Below are 20,740 nucleotides of genomic sequence, written 5' to 3'. Positions count from 1 at the left end.
GGCTTACTGTATGTTATATCTGCAGTGCAGCAGGACTCCTCCAGGCTTACTGTATGTTATATCTGCAGTGCAGCAGGACTCCTCCAGGCTTACTGTATGTTATATCTGCAGTGCAGCAGGACTCCTCCAGGCTTACTGTATGTTAGATCTGCAGTGCAGCAGGACTCCTCCAGGCTTACTGTATGTTAGATCTGCAGTGCAGCAGGACTCCTCCAGGCTTACTGTATGTTATATCTGCAGTGCAGCAGGACTCCTCCAGGCTTACTGTATGTTATATCTGCAGTGCAGCAGGACTCCTCCAGGCTTACTGTATGTTATATCTGCAGTGCAGCAGGACTCCTCCAGGCTTACTGTAGGTTATATCTGCAGTGCAGCAGGACTCCTCCAGGCTTACTGTATGTTATATCTGCAGTGCAGCAGGACTCCTCCAGGCGTACTGTATGTTATATCTGCAGTGCAGCAGGACTCCTCCAGGCTTACTGTAGGTTATATCTGCAGTGCAGCTTAGTTTGCTGTTGAATCACTGTAAATATGATATGAGAGACTGACTCTGAACTCTGCACGGATTTGCGATTCCTCCACACACTGAAGTGCCTGAGCCGGCAGCGACTGGGAATATTCTCTCCTCATCATGTTGGCTTTTGTTGTTCTAGTCGCCAAGATTTAATTTTAGTACGGTTCCTTTCCCTTTATTGTGGTCTCTTGTATGGGAGCGCTCACGGAGTAATCACACCCTTACCTTCTCAGAGGAAGAGACAGGAGCAGAAACATGTGAGGATACAACCTAAGAAGATGAAGGAAGAGGTAGTGAGTGATGAGGAGGCCAGTGGCAGTGATAGCAGCAGCTGCTCCTTCAGCCTCACCAGCAGTGACACTGAGGACAGCGCAGTGACTCATTCAGAGGAAGACTCCGATCCCAGTAATCTACATTCTCCTCCCGCCTTGGATCTTTGGATCCCCAGAAGGACGATTCCCGACTCGTGTAGAAAAAGCCTTATCATCCATCCTAATGCTTCCGGCAGCACGAGGACTAAAGTCCAGAGGAAGGGGGACGCTTTCCAGTTCAACACGATACTGAGGGGCGTTGCCTACCCCACGTCCACAGACACCGTCACCGATTCTCCAGACGTCTTCCTCTCACAGGTACAGTGTTACACATTGCAATTATATATTATTGTGCTTTATCCGCTCCAGCGTATTATGTAGTGGTGTACATAGAGAGACCGACGCACATACGCCGCTGCCGTGTGACCCCTGTAACATAGAGGCTGAGAGACCTACGTGCATACGCAGCTGCTCTGTGACCCCTGTAACATAGAGGCTGAGAGACCTACGTGCATACGCCGCTGCTGTGTGACCCCTGTAACATAGAGGCTGAGAGACCGACGCGCATACGCCGCTGCTGTGTGACCCCTGTAACATAGAGGCTGAGAGACCGACGCGCATACGCAGCTGCCGTGTGACCCCTGTAACATAGAGGCTGAGAGACCTACGTGCATACGCAGCTGCCGTGTGATCCCTGTAACATAGAGGCTGAGAGACCTACGTGCATACGCAGCTGCTGTGTGACCCCTGTAACATAGAGGCTGAGAGACCTACGTGCATACGCAGCTGCTGTGTGACCCCTGTAACATAGAGGCTGAGAGACCTACGTGCATACGCCGCTGCCGTGTGACCCCTGTAACATAGAGGCTGAGAGACCTACGTGCATACGCAGCTGCTGTGTGACCCCTGTAACATAGAGGCTGAGAGACCTACGTGCATACGCCGCTGCCGTGTGACCCCTGTAACATAGAGGCTGAGAGACCTACGTGCATACGCAGCTGCTGTGTGATCCCCTGTAACATAGAGGCCGAGAGACCGACGCGCATACGCAGCTGCTGTGTGATCCCCTGTAACATAGAGGCTGAGAGACCTACGTGCATACGCCGCTGCCGTGTGACCCCTGTAACATAGAGGCTGAGAGACCTACGTGCATACGCAGCTGCTGTGTGATCCCCTGTAACATAGAGGCCGAGAGACCGACGCGCATACGCAGCTGCCGTGTCATCGCTGTAACATAGAGGCTGAGAGACCTACGTGCATACACAGCTGCTGTGTGACCCCAGTAACATAGAGGCTGAGAGACCTACGTGCATACGCAGCTGCTGTGTGATCCCCTGTAACATAGAGGCTGAGAGACCTACGTGCATACGCAGATGCTGTGTGACCCCTGTAACATAGAGGCTGAGAGACCTACGCGCATACGCAGCTGCTGTGTGACCCCTGTAACATAGAGGCTGAGAGACCTACGTGCATACGCAGCTGCTGTGTGACCCCTGTAACATAGAGGCTGAGAGACCTACGTGCATACGCAGCTGCCGTGTCATCCCTGTAACATAGAGACTGAGAGACCTACGTGCATACGCAGCTGCTGTGTGACCCCTTTTACATAGAGGCTGAGAGACCTACGTGCATACGCAGCTGCTGTGTGACCCCTGTAACATAGAGGCTGAGAGACCTACGTGCATACGCAGCTGCTGTGTGACCCCTTTTACATAGAGGCTGAGAGACCTACGCGCATACGCAGCTGCTGTGTGACCCCTGTAACATAGAGGCTGAGAAACTTGCGTGCATACGCAGCTGCTGTGTGATCCCCTGTTACATAGAGGCTGAGAGACCTACGTGCATACGCAGCTGCCGTGTCATCCCTGTAACATAGAGACTGAGAGACCTACGTGCATACGCAGCTGCTGTGTGACCCCTGTAACATAGAGGCTGAGAGACCTACGCGCATACGCAGATGCTGTGTGACCCCTGTAACATAGAGGCTGAGAGACCTACGCGCATACGCAGCTGCTGTGTGACCCCTGTAACATAGAGGCTGAGAAACTTGTGTGCATACGCAGCTGCTGTGTGACCCCTGTAACATAGAGGCCGAGAGACCTACGTGCATACGGAGCTGCTGTGTGACCCCTGTAACATAGAGGCTGAGAGACCTACGCGCATACGCAGCTGCTGTGTGACCCCTGTAACATAGAGGCTGAGAAACTTGCATGCATACGCAGCTGCTGTGTGACCCCTGTAACATAGAGGCTGAGAAACTTGCGTGCATACGCAGCTGCCGTGTGATCCCATTAACATAGAGGCTGAGAGACCTACGTGCATACGCAGCTGCTGTGTGATCCCCTGTAACATAGAGGCTGAGAGACCTACGTGCATACGCAGCTGCTGTGTGACCCCTGTTACATAGAGGCTGAGAGACCTACGTACATGCGCATCTGCCGTGTCATTCCTGTAACATAGAGGCTGAGAGACCTACGTGCATACGCAGCTGCTGTGTGATCCCTGTAACATAGAGGCTGAGAGACCTACGCGCATACGCAGCTGCTGTGTGATCCCTGTAACATAGAGGCTGAGAGACCTACGCCCATACGCAGCTGCTGTGTCATCCCTGTAACATAGAGGCTGAGAGACCTACGTGCATACGCCGCTGCCGTGTGACCCCTGTAACATAGAGGCTGAGAGACCTACGTGCATACGCAGCTGCTGTGTGACCCCTGTAACATAGAGGCTGAGAGACCTACGTGCATACGCAGCTGCTGTGTGACCCCTGTAACATAGAGGCTGGGAGACCTATGCGCATACGCAGCTGCTGTGTGACCCCTGTAACATAGAGGCTGGGAAACCTACGTGCATACGCAGCTGCTGTGTGACCCCTGCAACATAGAGGCTGAGAAACTTGCGTGCATACGCAGCTGCTGTGTGATCCCCTGTAACATAGAGGCTGAGAGACCTACGTGCATACGCAGCTGCCGTGTGATCCCTGTAACATAGAGGCTGAGAGACCTACGTGCATACGCAGCTGCCGTGTGATCCCTGTAACATAGAGGCTGAGAGACCTACGTGCATACGCAGCTGCCGTGTGATCCCTGTAACATAGAGGCTGAGAGACCTACGTGCATACGCAGCTGCTGTGTGATCCCCTGTAACCTAGAGGCTGAGAGACCTACGTGCATACGCAGCTGCTGTGTGACCCCTGTAACATAGAGGCTGAGAGACCTACGTGCATACGCAGCTGCCGTGTCATCCTTGTAACATAGAGGCTGAGAGACCTACGTGCATACGCAGCTGCCGTGTCATCCCTGTAACATAGAGGCTGAGAGACCTACGTACATGCGCATCTGCTGTGTGACCCCTGTAACAGAGGCTGAGAGACCTACGTGCATACGCAGCTGCTGTGTCATTCCTGTAACATAGAGGCTGAAAGACCTACGTGCATACGCAGCTGCTTTGTGACCCCTGTAACATAGAGGCTGGGAGACCTACGTGCATACGCAGCTGCTGTGACCCCTGTAACATAGAGGCTGAGAGACCTACGTGCATACGCAGCTGCTGTGTGATCCCCTGTAACATAGAGGCTGAGAGACCTACGCGCATACGCAGCTGCTGTGTGACCCCTGTAACATAGAGGCTGAGAAACTTGCGTGCATACGCAGCTGCTGTGTGATCCCCTGTAACATAGAGGCTGAGAGACCTACGTGCATACGCAGCTGCTGTGTGATCCCCTGTAACATGGAGGCTGAGAGACCTACGTGCATACGCAGCTGCTGTGTGATTCCCTGTAACATAGAGGCTGAGAGACCTACGCGCATACGCAGCTGCTGTGTGACCCCTGTAACATAGAGGCTGAGAAACTTGCGTGCATACGCAGCTGCCGTGTGATCCCTGTAACATAGAGGCTGAGAGACCTACGTGCATACGCAGCTGCCGTGTGATCCCTGTAACATAGAGGCTGAGAGACCTACGTGCATACGCAGCTGCCGTGTCATCCCTGTAACATAGAGGCTGAGAGACCTACGTACATGCGCATCTGCCGTGTCATTCCTGTAACATAGAGGCTGAGAGACCTACGTGGATACGCAGCTGCCGTGTCATCCCTGTAACATAGAGGCTGAGAGACCTACGTGCATACGCAGCTGCTGTGTGACCCCTGTTACATAGAGGCTGAGAGCCCTACGTGCATACACAGCTGCTGTGTGACCCCTGTAACATAGAGGCTGAGAGACCTACGTGAATACGCAGCTGCTGTGTGATCCCCTGTAACATAGAGGCTGAGAGACCTACGTGCATACGCAGCTGCTGTGTGATCCCCTGTAACATAGAGGCTGAGAGACCTACGCGCATACGCAGCTGCTGTGTGACCCCTGTAACATAGAGGCTGAGAAACTTGTGTGCATACGCAGCTGCTGTGTGACCCCTGTAACATAGAGGCCGAGAGACCTACGTGCATACGGAGCTGCTGTGTGACCCCTGTAACATAGAGGCTGAGAGACCTACGTGCATACGCAGCTGCCGTGTCATCCCTGTAACATAGAGGCTGAGAGACCTACGTACATGCGCATCTGCTGTGTCATTCCTGTAACATAGAGGCTGAGAGACCTACGTGCATACGCAGCTGCCGTGTCATCCCTGTAACATAGAGGCTGAGAGACCTACGTGCATACGCAGCTGCCGTGTCATCCCTGTAACATAGAGGCTGAGAGACCTACGTACATGCGCATCTGCTGTGTCATTCCTGTAACATAGAGGCTGAGAGACCTACGTGCATACGCAGCTGCCGTGTCATCCCTGTAACATAAAGGCTGAGAGACCTACGCCCATACGCAGCTGCCGTTTGATCCCTGTAACATAGAGGCTTAGAGACCTACGCACATACGCAGCTGCTGTGTCATCCCTGTAACATAGAGGCTGAGAAACCTACGTGCATACGGAGCTGCTGTGACCCCTGTAACATAGAGACTGAGAGACCTACGTGCATACGCAGCTGCTGTGTGACCCCTGTAACATAGAGGCTGAGAGACCTACGTGCATACGCAGCTGTTGTGTGACCCCTGTAACATAGAGGCTGAGAGACCTACGTGCATACGCAGCTGCCGTGTCATCCCTGTAACATAGAGGCTGAGAGACCTACGTACATGCGCATCTGCTGTGTCATTCCTGTAACATAGAGGCTGAGAGACCTACGTGCATACGCAGCTGCCGTGTCATCCCTGTAACATAGAGGCTGAGAGACCTACGTGCATACGCAGCTGCCGTGTCATCCCTGTAACATAGAGGCTGAGAGACCTACGTACATGCGCATCTGCTGTGTCATTCCTGTAACATAGAGGCTGAGAGACCTACGTGCATACGCAGCTGCCGTGTCATCCCTGTAACATAGAGGCTGAGAGACCTACGCCCATACGCAGCTGCCGTGTGATCCCTGTAACATAGAGGCTTAGAGACCTACGCACATACGCAGCTGCTGTGTCATCCCTGTAACATAGAGGCTGAGAAACCTACGTGCATACGGAGCTGCTGTGACCCCTGTAACATAGAGACTGAGAGACCTACGTGCATACGCAGCTGCTGTGTGACCCCTGTAACATAGAGGCTGAGAGACCTACGTGCATACGCAGCTGCTGTGTGATCCCCTGTAACATAGAGGCCAAGAGACCTACGTCCATACGCAGCTGCTGTGTGACCCCTGTAACATAGAGGCCAAGAGACCTACGTCCATACGCAGCTGCAGTGTGACCCCTGTTACATAGAGGCTGGGAGACCTACGTGCATAAGCAGCTGCTGTGTGACCCCTGTAACATAGAGGCTGGGAGACCTACGTGCATACGCAGCTGCTGTGTGACCCCTGTTACATAGAGGCTGAGAGACCTACGTGCATACGCAGCTGCTTTGTGACCCCTGTAACATAGAGGCTGGGAGACCTACGTGCAAACGCAGCTGCTGTGTGACCCCTGTAACATAGAGGCTGGGAGACCTACGTGCATACGCAGCTGCTGTGTGACCCCTGTAACATAGAGGCTGGGAGACCTACGTGCATACGCAGCTGCTGTGTGACCCCTGTAACATAGAGGCTGAGAGACCTACGTGCATACGCAGCTGCTGTGTGACCCCTGTAACATAGAGGCTGAGAGACCTACGTGCATACGCAGCTGCTGTGTGATCCCCTGTAACATGGAGGCTGAGAGACCTACGCGCATACGCAGCTGCTGTGTGACCCCTGTAACATAGAGGCTGAGAAACTTGCATGCATACGCAGCTGCTGTGTGACCCCTGTAACATAGAGGCTGAGAGACCTACGTGCATACGCAGCTGCCGTGTGATCCCTGTAACATAGAGGCTGAGAGACCTACGTGGATACGCAGCTGCCGTGTCATCCCTGTAACATAGAGGCTGAGAGACCTACGTGCATACGCAGCTGCTGTGTGACCCCTGTAACATAGAGGCTGAGAAACTTGCGTGCATACGCAGCTGCTGTGTGACCCCTGTTACATAGAGGCTGAGAGACCAACGTGCATACGCAGCTGCTGTGTGACCCCTGTAACATAGAGGCTGGGAGACCTACGTGCATACGCAGCTGCTGTGTGACCCCTGTAACATAGAGGCTGGGAGACCTACGTGCATACGTAGCTGCTGTGTGACCCCTGTAACATAGAGGCTGAGAGACCTACGTGCATCCGCAGCTGCTGTGTGACCCCTGTAACATAGAGGCTGGGAGACCTACGTGCATACGCAGCTGCTGTGTGACCCCTGTAACATAGAGGCTGAGAGACCTACGTGCATACGCAGCTGCTGTGTGACCCCTGTAACATAGAGGCTGAGAAACTTGCGTGCATACACAGCTGCCGTGTGATCCCTGTAACATAGAGGCTGAGAGACCTACGTGCATACGCGCAGCTGCTGTGTCATCCCTGTAACATAGAGGCTGAGAGACCTACGTGCATACGCAGCTGCCGTGTCATCACTGTAACATAGAGGCTGAGAGACCTACGTGCATGTGCATCTGCCGTGTCATTCCTGTAACATAGAGGCTGAGAGACCTACGTGCATACGCAGCTGCTGTGTGACCCCTGTAACATAGAGGCTGAGAGACCTACGTGCATACGCAGCTGCTGTGTGACCCCTGTTACATAGAGGCTGAGAGACCTACGTGCATACACAGCTGCTGTGTGACCCCTGTAACATAGAGGCTGAGAGACCTACGTGAATACGCAGCTGCTGTGTGATCCCCTGTAACATAGAGGCTGAGAGACCTACGTGCATACGCAGCTGCTGTGTGATCCCCTGTAACATAGAGGCTGAGAGACCTACGCGCATATGCAGCTGCTGTGTGACCCTTGTAACATAGAGGCTGAGAAACTTGTGTGCATACGCAGCTGCTGTGTGACCCCTGTAACATAGAGGCCGAGAGACCTACGTGCATACGCAGCTGCTGTGTGACCCCTGTAACAGAGGCTGAGAGACCTACGTGCATACGCAGCTGCCGTGTCATCCTTGTAACATAGAGGCTGAGAGACCTACGTGCATACGCAGCTGCCGTGTCATCCCTGTAACATAGAGGCTGAGAGACCTACGTACATGCGCATCTGCTGTGTGACCCCTGTAACAGAGGCTGAGAGACCTACGTGCATACGCAGCTGCCGTGTCATTCCTGTAACATAGAGGCTGAAAGACCTACGTGCATACGCAGCTGCTTTGTGACCCCTGTAACATAGAGGCTGGGAGACCTACGTGCATACGCAGCTGCTGTGTGACCCCTGTAACATAGAGGCTGAGAGACCTACGTGCATACGCAGCTGCTGTGACCCCTGTAACATAGAGGCTGAGAGACCTACGCGCATACGCAGCTGCTGTGTGACCCCTGTAACATAGAGGCTGAGAGACCTACGTGCATACGCAGCTGCTGTGTGATCCCCTGTAACATGGAGGCTGAGAGACCTACGTGCATACGCAGCTGCTGTGTGATTCCCTGTAACATAGAGGCTGAGAGACCTACGTGCATACGCAGCTGCTGTGTGATCCCCTGTAACATAGAGGCTGAGAGACCTACGTGCATACGCAGCTGCTGTGTGATCCCCTGTAACATGGAGGCTGAGAGACCTACGTGCATACGCAGCTGCTGTGTGATTCCCTGTAACATAGAGGCTGAGAGACCTACGCGCATACGCAGCTGCTGTGTGACCCCTGTAACATAGAGGCTGAGAAACTTGCGTGCATACGCAGCTGCCGTGTGATTCCTGTAACATAGAGGCTGAGAGACCTACGTGCATACGCAGCTGCCGTGTGATCCCTGTAACATAGAGGCTGAGAGACCTACGTGCATACGCAGCTGCCGTGTCATCCCTGTAACATAGAGGCTGAGAGACCTACGTACATGCGCATCTGCCGTGTCATTCCTGTAACATAGAGGCTGAGAGACCTACGTGGATACGCAGCTGCCGTGTCATCCCTGTAACATAGAGGCTGAGAGACCTACGTGCATACGCAGCTGCTGTGTGACCCCTGTTACATAGAGGCTGAGAACCCTACGTGCATACACAGCTGCTGTGTGACCCCTGTAACATAGAGGCTGAGAGACCTACGTGAATACGCAGCTGCTGTGTGATCCCCTGTAACATAGAGGCTGAGAGACCTACGTGCATACGCAGCTGCTGTGTGATCCCCTGTAACATAGAGGCTGAGAGACCTACGCGCATACGCAGCTGCTGTGTGACCCCTGTAACATAGAGGCTGAGAAACTTGTGTGCATACGCAGCTGCTGTGTGACCCCTGTAACATAGAGGCTGAGAAACTTGTGTGCATACGCAGCTGCTGTGTGACCCCTGTAACATAGAGGCCGAGAGACCTACGTGCATACGGAGCTGCTGTGTGACCCCTGTAACATAGAGGCTGAGAGACCTACGTGCATACGCAGCTGCCGTGTCATCCCTGTAACATAGAGGCTGAGAGACCTACGTGCATACGCAGCTGCCGTGTCATCCCTGTAACATAGAGACTGAGAGACCTACGTACATGCGCATCTGCTGTCATTCCTGTAACATAGAGGCTGAGAGACCTACGTGCATACGCAGCTGCTGTGTCATCCCTGTAACATAGAGACTGAGAGACCTACGTGCATACGCAGCTGCTGTGTGACCCCTGTAACATAGAGGCTGAGAGACCTACGTGCATACGCAGCTGCTGTGTTACCCCTGTAACATAGAGGCTGAGAGACCTACGTGCATACGCAGCTGCCTTGTGACCCCTGTAACATAGAGGCTGAGAAACTTGCGTGCATACGCAGCTGCTGTGTGACCCCTGTAACATAGAGGCCAAGAGACCTACGTCCATACGCAGCTGCTGTGTGACCCCTGTAACATAGAGGCCAAGAGACCTACGTCCATACGCAGCTGCAGTGTGACCCCTGTTACATAGAGGCTGGGAGACCTACGTGCATAAGCAGCTGCTGTGTGACCCCTGTAACATAGAGGCTGGGAGACCTACGTGCATACGCAGCTGCTGTGTGACCCCTGTTACATAGAGGCTGAGAGACCTACGCGCATACGCAGCTGCTTTGTGACCCCTGTAACATAGAGGCTGGGAGACCTACGTGCAAACGCAGCTGCTGTGTGACCCCTGTAACATAGAGGCTGGGAGACCTACGTGCATACGCAGCTGCTGTGTGACCCCTGTAACATAGAGGCTGGGAGACCTACGTGCATACGCAGCTGCTGTGTGACCCCTGTAACATAAACGCTGGGAGACCTACGTGCATACGCAGCTGCTGTGTGACCCCTGTAACATAGAGGCTGAGAGACCTACGTGCATACGCAGCTGCTGTGTGACCCCTGTAACATAGAGGCTGAGAGACCTACGCGCATACGCAGCTGCTGTGACCCCTGTAACATAGAGGCTGAGAAACTTGCGTGCATACGCAGCTGCTATGTGATCCCCTGTAACATAGAGGCTGAGAGACCTACGTGCATACGCAGCTGCTGTGTGATCCCCTGTAACATGGAGGCTGAGAGACCTGCGTGCATACGCAGCTGCTGTGTGATCCCCTGTAACATAGAGACTGAGAGACCTACGCGCATACGCAGCTGCCGTGTGATCCCTGTAACATAGAGGCTGAGAGACCTACGTGCATACGCAGCTGCCGTGTCATCCCTGTAACATAGAGGCTGAGAGACCTACGTGCATACGCAGCTGCCGTGTCATCCCTGTAACATAGAGGCTGAGAAACTTGCATGCATACGCAGCTGCTGTGTGACCCCTGTCACATAGAGGCTGAGAGACCTACGTGCATACGCAGCTGCCGTGTGATCCCTGTAACATAGAGGCTGAGAGACCTACGTGCATACGCAGCTGCCGTGTCATCCCTGTAACATAGAGGCTGAGAGACCTACGTACATGCGCATCTGCCGTGTCATTCCTGTAACATAGAGGCTGAGAGACCTACGTGGATACGCAGCTGCCGTGTCATCCCTGTAACATAGAGGCTGAGAGACCTACGTGGATACGCAGCTGCCGTGTCATCCCTGTAACATAGAGGCTGAGAGACCTACGTGAATACGCAGCTGCTGTGTGATCCCCTGTAACATAGAGGCTGAGAGACCTACGTGCATACGCAGCTGCTGTGTGATCCCCTGTAACATAGAGGCTGAGAGACCTACGCGCATACGCAGCTGCTGTGTGACCCCTGTAACATAGAGGCTGAGAAACTTGTGTGCATACGCAGCTGCTGTGTGACCCCTGTAACATAGAGGCCGAGAGACCTACGTGCATACGGAGCTGCTGTGTGACCCCTGTAACATAGAGGCTGAGAGACCTACGTGCATACGCAGCTGCCGTGTCATCCCTGTAACATAGAGGCTGAGAGACCTACGTGCATACGCAGCTGCCGTGTCATCCCTGTAACATAGAGGCTGAGAGACCTACGTACATGCGCATCTGCTGTGTCATTCCTGTAACATAGAGGCTGAGAGACCTACGTGCATACGCAGCTGCCGTGTCATCCCTGTAACATAGAGGCTGAGAGACCTACGCCCATACGCAGCTGCTGTGTCATCCCTGTAACATAGAGGCTGAGAAACCTACGTGCATACGGAGCTGCTGTGTGACCCCTGTAACATAGAGGCTGAGAGACCTACGTGCATACGCAGCTGCTGTGTGACCCCTGTAACATAGAGGCTGAGAGACCTACGTGCATACGCAGCTGCCGTGTGACCCCTGTAACATAGAGGCTGAGAAACTTGCGTGCATACGCAGCTGCTGTGTGACCCCTGTAACATAGAGGCCAAGAGACCTACGTCCATACGCAGCTGCTGTGTGACCCCTGTAACATAGAGGCCAAGAGACCTACGTCCATACGCAGCTGCAGTGTGACCCCTGTTACATAGAGGCTGGGAGACCTACGTGCAAACGCAGCTGCTGTGTGACCCCTGTAACATAGAGGCTGGGAGACCTACGTGCATACGCAGCTGCTGTGTGACTCCTGTAACATAGAGGCTGAGAAACTTGCGTGCATACGCAGCTGCTGTGTGATCCCCTGTAACATAGAGGCTGAGAGACCTACGTGCATACGCAGCTGCTGTGTGATCCCCTGTAACATGGAGGCTGAGAGACCTACGTGCATACGCAGCTGCTGTGTGATCCCCTGTAACATAGAGACTGAGAGACCTACGCGCATACGCAGCTGCTGTGTGACCCCTGTAACATAGAGGCTGAGAAACTTGCATGCATACGCAGCTGCTGTGTGACCCCTGTAACATAGAGGCTGAGAGACCTACGTGCATACGCAGCTGCCGTGTGATCCCTGTAACATAGAGGCTGAGAGACATACGTGCATACGCAGCTGCCGTGTCATCCCTGTAACATAGAGGCTGAGAGACCTACGTACATGCGCATCTGCCGTGTCATTCCTGTAACATAGAGGCTGAGAGACCTACGTGGATACGCAGCTGCCGTGTCATCCCTGTAACATAGAGGCTGAGAGACCTACGTGCATACGCAGCTGCTGTGTGACCCCTGTAACATAGAGGCTGAGAAACTTGCGTGCATACGCAGCTGCTGTGACCCCTGTAACATAGAGGCTGAGAGACCTACGTGCATACGCAGCTGCTGTGTGACCCCTGTTACATAGAGGCTGAAAGACCTACGTGCATACGCAGCTGCTGTGTGACCCCAGTAACATAGAGGCTGGGAGACCTACGTGCATACGCAGCTACTGTGTGACCCCTGTAACATAGAGGCTGAGAAACTTGCGTGCATACGCAGCTGCTGTGTGACCCCTGTTACATAGAGGCTGAGAGACCAACGTGCATACGCAGCTGCTGTGTGACCCCTGTAACATAGAGGCTGGGAGACCTACGTGCATACGTAGCTGCTGTGTGACCCCTGTAACATAGAGGCTGGGAGACCTACGTGCATACGCAGCTGCTGTATGACCCCTGTAACATAGAGGCTGAGAGACCTACGTGCATACGCAGCTGCTGTGTGACCCCTGTTACATAGAGGCTGAAAGACCTACGTGCATACGCAGCTGCTGTGTGACCCCAGTAACATAGAGGCTGGGAGACCTACGTGCATACGCAGCTACTGTGTGACCCCTGTAACATAGAGGCTGAGAAACTTGCGTGCATACGCAGCTGCTGTGTGACCCCTGTTACATAGAGGCTGAGAGACCAACGTGCATACGCAGCTGCCGTGTGATCCCTGTAACATAGAGGCTGAGAGACCTACGTGCATACGCAGCTGCCGTGTCATCCCTGTAACATAGAGGCTGAGAGACCTACGTACATGCGCATCTGCCGTGTCATTCCTGTAACATAGAGGCTGAGAGACCTACGTGGATACGCAGCTGCCGTGTCATCCCTGTAACATAGAGGCTGAGAGACCTACGTGCATACGCAGCTGCTGTGTGACCCCTGTTACATAGAGGCTGAGAGCCCTACGTGCATACACAGCTGCTGTGTGACCCCTGTAACATAGAGGCTGAGAGACCTACGTGAATACGCAGCTGCTGTGTGATCCCCTGTAACATAGAGGCTGAGAGACCTACGTGCATACGCAGCTGCTGTGTGATCCCCTGTAACATAGAGGCTGAGAGACCTACGCGCATACGCAGCTGCTGTGTGACCCCTGTAACATAGAGGCTGAGAAACTTGTGTGCATACGCAGCTGCTGTGACCCCTGTAACATAGAGGCCGAGAGACCTACGTGCATACGGAGCTGCTGTGTGACCCCTGTAACATAGAGGCTGAGAGACCTACGTGCATACGCAGCTGCCGTGTCATCCCTGTAACATAGAGGCTGAGAGACCTACGTGCATACGCAGCTGCCGTGTCATCCCTGTAACATAGAGGCTGAGAGACCTACGTACATGCGCATCTGCTGTGTCATTCCTGTAACATAGAGGCTGAGAGACCTACGTGCATACGCAGCTGCCGTGTCATCCCTGTAACATAGAGGCTGAGAGACCTACGCCCATACGCAGCTGCCGTGTGATCCCTGTAACATAGAGGCTGAGAGACCTACGCACATACGCAGCTGCTGTGTCATCCCTGTAACATAGAGGCTGAGAAACCTACGTGCATACGGAGCTGCTGTGTGACCCCTGTAACATAGAGACTGAGAGACCTACGTCCATACGCAGCTGCAGTGTGACCCCTGTTACATAGAGGCTGGGAGACCTACGTGCATAAGCAGCTGCTGTGTGACCCCTGTAACATAGAGGCTGGGAGACCTACGTGCATACGCAGCTGCTGTGTGACCCCTGTTACATAGAGGCTGAGAGACCTACGCGCATACGCAGCTGCTTTGTGACCCCTGTAACATAGAGGCTGGGAGACCTACGTGCAAACGCAGCTGCTGTGTGACCCCTGTAACATAGAGGCTGGGAGACCTACGTGCATACGCAGCTGCTGTGTGACCCCTGTAACATAGAGGCTGGGAGACCTACGTGCATACGCAGCTGCTGTGACCCCTGTAACATAGAGGCTGGGAGACCTACGTGCATACGCAGCTGCTGTGTGACCCCTGTAACATAGAGGCTGAGAGACGTACGTGCATACGCAGCTGCTGTGTGACCCCTGTAACATAGAGGCTGAGAGACCTACGCGCATACGCAGCTGCTGTGGGACCCCTGTAACATAGAGGCTGAGAAACTTGCGTGCATACGCAGCTGCTGTGTGATCCCCTGTAACATAGAGGCTGAGAGACCTACGTGCATACGCAGCTGCTGTGTGATCCCCTGTAACATGGAGGCTGAGAGACCTACGTGCATACGCAGCTGCCGTGTCATCCCTGTAACATAGAGGCTGAGAGACCTACGTACATGCGCATCTGCCGTGTCATTCCTGTAACATAGAGGCTGAGAGACCTACGAGGATACGCAGCTGCCGTGTCATCCCTGTAACATAGAGGCTGAGAGACCTACGTGCATACGCAGCTGCTGTGTGACCCCTGTAACATAGAGGCTGAGAAACTTGCGTGCATACGCAGCTGCTGTGACCCCTGTAACATAGAGGCTGAGAGACCTACGTGCATACGCAGCTGCTGTGTGACCCCTGTTACATAGAGGCTGAAAGACCTACGTGCATACGCAGCTGCTGTGTGACCCCAGTAACATAGAGGCTGGGAGACCTACGTGCATACGCAGCTACTGTGTGACCCCTGTAACATAGAGGCTGAGAAACTTGCGTGCATACGCAGCTGCTGTGTGACCCCTGTTACATAGAGGCTGAGAGACCAACGTGCATACGCAGCTGCTGTGTGACCCCTGTAACATAGAGGCTGGGAGACCTACGTGCATACGTAGCTGCTGTGTGACCCCTGTAACATAGAGGCTGGGAGACCTACGTGCATACGCAGCTGCTGTATGACCCCTGTAACATAGAGGCTGAGAGACCTACGTGCATCCGCAGCTGCTGTGTGACCCCTGTAACATAGAGGCTGAGAGACCTACGTGCATACGCAGCTGCTGTGATCCCCTGTAACATAGAGGCTGAGAGACCTACACGCATACGCAGCTGCTGTGTGACCCCTGTAACATAGAGGCTGAGAAACTTGCGTGCATACGCAGCTGCTGTGTCATCCCTGTAACGTAGAGGCTGAGAGACCTACGTGCATACGCAGCTGCTGTGTGACCCCTGTAACATAGAGGCTGAGAGACCTACGTGCATACGCAGCTGCTGTGTGACCCCTGTAACATAGAGGCTGAGAGACCTACGTGCTTACGCAGCTGCTGTGTGATCCCCTGTAACATAGAGGCTGAGAGACCTACGTGCTTACGCAGCTGCTGTGTGATCCCCTGTAACATAGAGGCTGAGAGACCTACGTGCATACGCAGCTGCTGTGTGATCCCCTGTAACATAGAGGCTGAGAGACCTACGCGCATACGCAGCTGCTGTGTGACCCCTGTAACATAGAGGCTGAGAAACTTGCGTGCATACGCAGCTGCTGTGTCATCCCTGTAACATAGAGGCTGAGAGACCTACGTGCATACGCAGCTGCTGTGTGACCCCTGTAACATAGAGGCTGGGAGACCTACGTGCATACGCAGCTGCTGTGTGACCCCTGTAACATAGAGGCTGAGAAACTTGCGTGCATACGCAGCTGCTGTGTGACCCCTGTTACATAGAGGCTGAGAGACCTACGTGCATACGCAGCTGCTGTGTGACCCCTGTAACATAGAGGCTAGGAGACCTACGTGCATACGCAGCTGCTGTGTGACCCCTGTTACATAGAGGCTGAGAGACCTACGCGCATACGCAGCTGCTGTGTGACCCCTGTAACATAGAGGCTGGGAGACCTACGTGCATACGCAGCTGCTGTGTGACCCCTGTAACATAGAGGCTGGGAGACCTACGTGCATACGCAGCTGCTGTGTGACCCCTGTAACATAGAGGCTGAGAGACCTACGTGCATACGCAGCTGCTGTGTGACCCCTGTAACATAGAGGCTGGAAGACCTGCGTGCATACGCAGCTGCTGTGTGACCCCTGTTACATAGAGGCTGAGAGACCTACGTGCATACGCAGCTGCTGTGTGACCCCTGTAACATAGAGGCTGAGAAACTTGCGTGCATACGCAGCTGCTGTGTGACCCCTGTAACATAGAGGCTGGGAGACCTACGTGCATACGCAGCTGCTGTGTGACCCCTGTAACATAGAGGCTGGGAGACCTACGTGCATACGCAGCTGCTGTGTGACCCCTGTAACATAGAGGCTGGGAGACCTACGTGCATACGCAGCTGCTGTGTGACCCCTGTAACATAGAGGCTGAGAGACCTACGTGCATACGCAGCTGCTGTGTGACCCCTGTAACATAGAGGCTGAGAAACTTGCGTGCATACGCAGCTGCCGAGTCATCCCTGTAACATAGAGGCTGAGAGACCTACGTGCATACGCAGCTGCTGTGTGACCCCTGTAACATAGAGGCTGGGAGACCTACGTGCATACGCAGCTGCTGTGTGACCCCTGTTACATAGAGGCTGGGAGACCTACGTGCATACGCAGCTGCTGTGTGACCCCTGTAACATAGAGGCTGGGAGACCTACGTGCATACGCAGCTGCTGTGTGACCCCTGTAACATAGAGGCTGAGAGACCTACGTGCATACGCAGCTGCTGTGTGACCCCTGTAACATAGAGGCTGGAAGACCTGCGTGCATACGCAGCTGCTGTGTGACCCCTGTTACATAGAGGCTGAGAGACCTACGTGCATACGCAGCTGCTGTGTGACCCCTGTAACATAGAGGCTGAGAAACTTGCGTGCATACGCAGCTGCTGTGTGACCCCTGTAACATAGAGGCTGGGAGACCTACGTGCATACGCAGCTGCTGTGTGACCCCTGTAACATAGAGGCTGGGAGACCTACGTGCATACGCAGCTGCTGTGTGACCCCTGTAACATAGAGGCTGAGAGACCTACGTGCATACGCAGCTGCTGTGTGACCCCTGTAACATAGAGGCTGAGAGACCTACGTGCATACGCAGCTGCTGTGTGACCCCTGTAACATAGAGGCTGAGAGACCTACGTGCATACGCAGCTGCTGTGTGATCCCCTGTAACATAGAGACTGAGAGACCTACGCGCATACGCAGCTGCTGTGTGACCCCTGTAACATAGAGGCTGAGAAACTTGCGTGCATACGCAGCTGCTGTGTGACCCCTGTAACATAGAGGCTGAGAGACCTACGTGCATACGCAGCTGCTGTGTGATCCCTGTAACATAGAGGCTGAGAAACTTGCGTGCATACGCAGCTGCTGTGTGACCCCTGTAACATAGAGGCTGAGAGATTTACGTGCATACGCAGCTGCTGTGTGACCCCTGTTACATAGAGGCTGAAAGACCTACGTGCATACGCAGCTGCTGTGTGACCCCAGTAACATAGAGGCTGGGAGACCTACGTGCATACGCAGCTACTGTGTGACCCCTGTAACATAGAGGCTGAGAAACTTGCGTGCATACGCAGCTGCTGTGTGACCCCTGTAACATAGAGGCTGGGAGACCTACGTGCATACGCAGCTGCTGTGTGACCCCTGTAACATAGAGGCTGGGAGACCTACGTGCATACGCAGCTGCTGTGTGACCCCTGTAACATAGAGGCTGGGAGACCTACGTGCATACGCAGCTGCTGTGTGACCCCTGTAACATAGAGGCTGAGAGACCTACGTGCATCCGCAGCTGCTGTGTGACCCCTGTAACATAGAGGCTGAGAGACCTACGTGCTTACGCAGCTGCTGTGTGATCCCCTGTAACATAGAGGCTTAGAGACCTACGTGCATACGCAACTGCTGTGTGATCCCCTGTAACATAGAGGCTGAGAGACCTACGCGCATACGCAGCTGCTGTGTGACCCCTGTAACATAGAGGCTGAGAAACTTGCGTGCATACGCAGCTGCTGTGTCATCCCTGTAACATAGAGGCTGAGAGACCTACGTGCATACGCAGCTGCTGTGTGACCCCTGTAACATAGAGGCTGAGAGACCTACGCGCATACGCAGCTGCTGTGTGACCCCTGTAACATAGAGGCTGAGAAACTTGCGTGCATACGCAGCTGCCGAGTCATCCCTGTAACATAGAGGCTGAGAGACCTACGTGCATACGCAGCTGCTGTGTGACCCCTGTAACATAGAGGCTGAGAGACCTACGTGCATACGCAGCTGCTGTGTGACCCCTGTAACATAGAGGCTGGAAGACCTGCGTGCATACGCAGCTGCTGTGACCCCTGTAACATAGAGGCTGAGAAACTTGCGTGCATACGCAGCTGCTGTGTGACCCCTGTAACATAGAGGCTGGAAGACCTGCGTGCATACGCAGCTGCTGTGTGACCCCTGTAACAGAGGCTGAGAAACTTGCGTGCATACGCAGCTGCTGTGTGACCCCTGTAACATAGAGGCTGGGAGACCTACGTGCATACGCAGCTGCTGTGTGACCCCTGTAACATAGAGGCTGGGAGACCTACGTGCATACGCAGCTGCTGTGTGACCCCTGTAACATAGAGGCTGGGAGACCTACGTGCATACGCAGCTGCTGTGTGACCCCTGTAACATAGAGGCTGAGAAACTTGCGTGCATACGCAGCTGCTGTGTGACCCCTGTTACATAGAGGCTGAGAGACCTATGTGCATACGCAGCTGCTGTGTGACCCCTGTAACATAGAGGCTAGGAGTCCTACGTGCATACGCAGCTGCTGTGTGACCCCTGTAACATAGAGGCTGGGAGACCTACGTGCATACGCAGCTGCTGTGTGACCCCTGTAACATAGAGGCTGGGAGACCTACATGCATACGCAGCTGCTGTGTGACCCCTGTAACATAGAGGCTGAGAGACCTACGTGCATACGCAGCTGCTGTGTGACCCCTGTAACATAGAGGCTTGAAGACCTGCGTGCATACGCAGCTGCTGTGTGACCCCTGTTACATAGAGGCTGAGATACCTATGTGCATACGCAGCTGCTGTGTGACCCCTGTAACATAGAGGCTGAGAAACTTGCGTGCATACGCAGCTGCTGTGTGACCCCTGTAACATAGAGGCTGGGAGACCTACGTGCATACGCAGCTGCTGTGTGACCCCTGTAACATAGAGGCTGGGAGACCTACGTGCATACGCAGCTGCTGTGTGACCCCTGTAACATAGCAGCTGCGTATGCACGTAGGTCTCCCAGCCTCTGTGTGACCCTTGTTACATAGAGGCTGAGAGACCTACGTGCATACGCAGCTGCTGTGTGACCCTTGTAACATAGAGGCTGAGAGACCTACGTGCATACGCAGCTGCTGTGTGACCCCTGTAACATAGAGGCTGGGAGACCTACGTGCATACTGATAAAGCTAAATATTTATCGTATATAAAACACTTTAAGAGGTCTAAGAACACTGTACGCTATCTACGTAAGAAGTACCGTAAGGGTACGCAAGTTGCGTAACGATCGCTCAACCGTAGTCGAGACGCTCAAGCGTCACGTTCGCTTACGGCCCAGAGATCACAGGCAGGCACGCTATTGGCTGCCGACTAACGTAATGATTCGCTATAGCGTAGCGGACGCTCGGGACCACGAGGAGATCACCAGCGGTGCAGACGCTTATAACGTTAAACCTTTATATCTATACCTTTAACAACGAAATATACAGTAAACCTTAGTGTGGTGACAGAGTGTAAGTGCAACCTGGTGTAACCTGATTAACTACAAAGCTGCTTGAGCGTCACCGACGCTCAGGGAATACTTAACACTATAAGAAATACACAGATACCTGGGCTTAGGGTCCAAAACCTATTATATGTATTATGACTATTATACTTGCAAAAGAATCACAGTACAAAGCATACACTACAATATAACATAGACTAACTAACCAGATAACTACACAGGAAATACAATACAATACATTTAAGGGAAAAATACGGGCGAAATAGAAGAGAGAGAGAGAGAGAAATGGCTCACAAT

The 20,740-nt window shown here is 53.6% G+C and overlaps 1 protein-coding gene across 2 annotated transcripts in view; it reads left to right on the top strand.

The window, feature by feature from the left end:
* The window catches only part of SNAPC4 (small nuclear RNA activating complex polypeptide 4), a 164,652-nt gene that overhangs the window by 63,160 nt on the left and 80,752 nt on the right, over positions 1-20,740 (top strand). For both annotated transcript variants that reach the window (XM_063935815.1, XM_063935816.1), the window contains exon 16: positions 748-1,143. In XM_063935815.1, coding sequence (XP_063791885.1) covers positions 748-1,143 — 396 coding nt within the window. The remainder of the gene's footprint in view (positions 1-747; positions 1,144-20,740) is intronic.

This window comes from Pseudophryne corroboree, chromosome 8, assembly GCF_028390025.1.
Source record: "Pseudophryne corroboree isolate aPseCor3 chromosome 8, aPseCor3.hap2, whole genome shotgun sequence".
Lineage (NCBI taxonomy): Eukaryota > Metazoa > Chordata > Amphibia > Anura > Myobatrachidae > Pseudophryne > Pseudophryne corroboree.
This window is presented reverse-complemented; position numbering and strand designations above follow the sequence as displayed.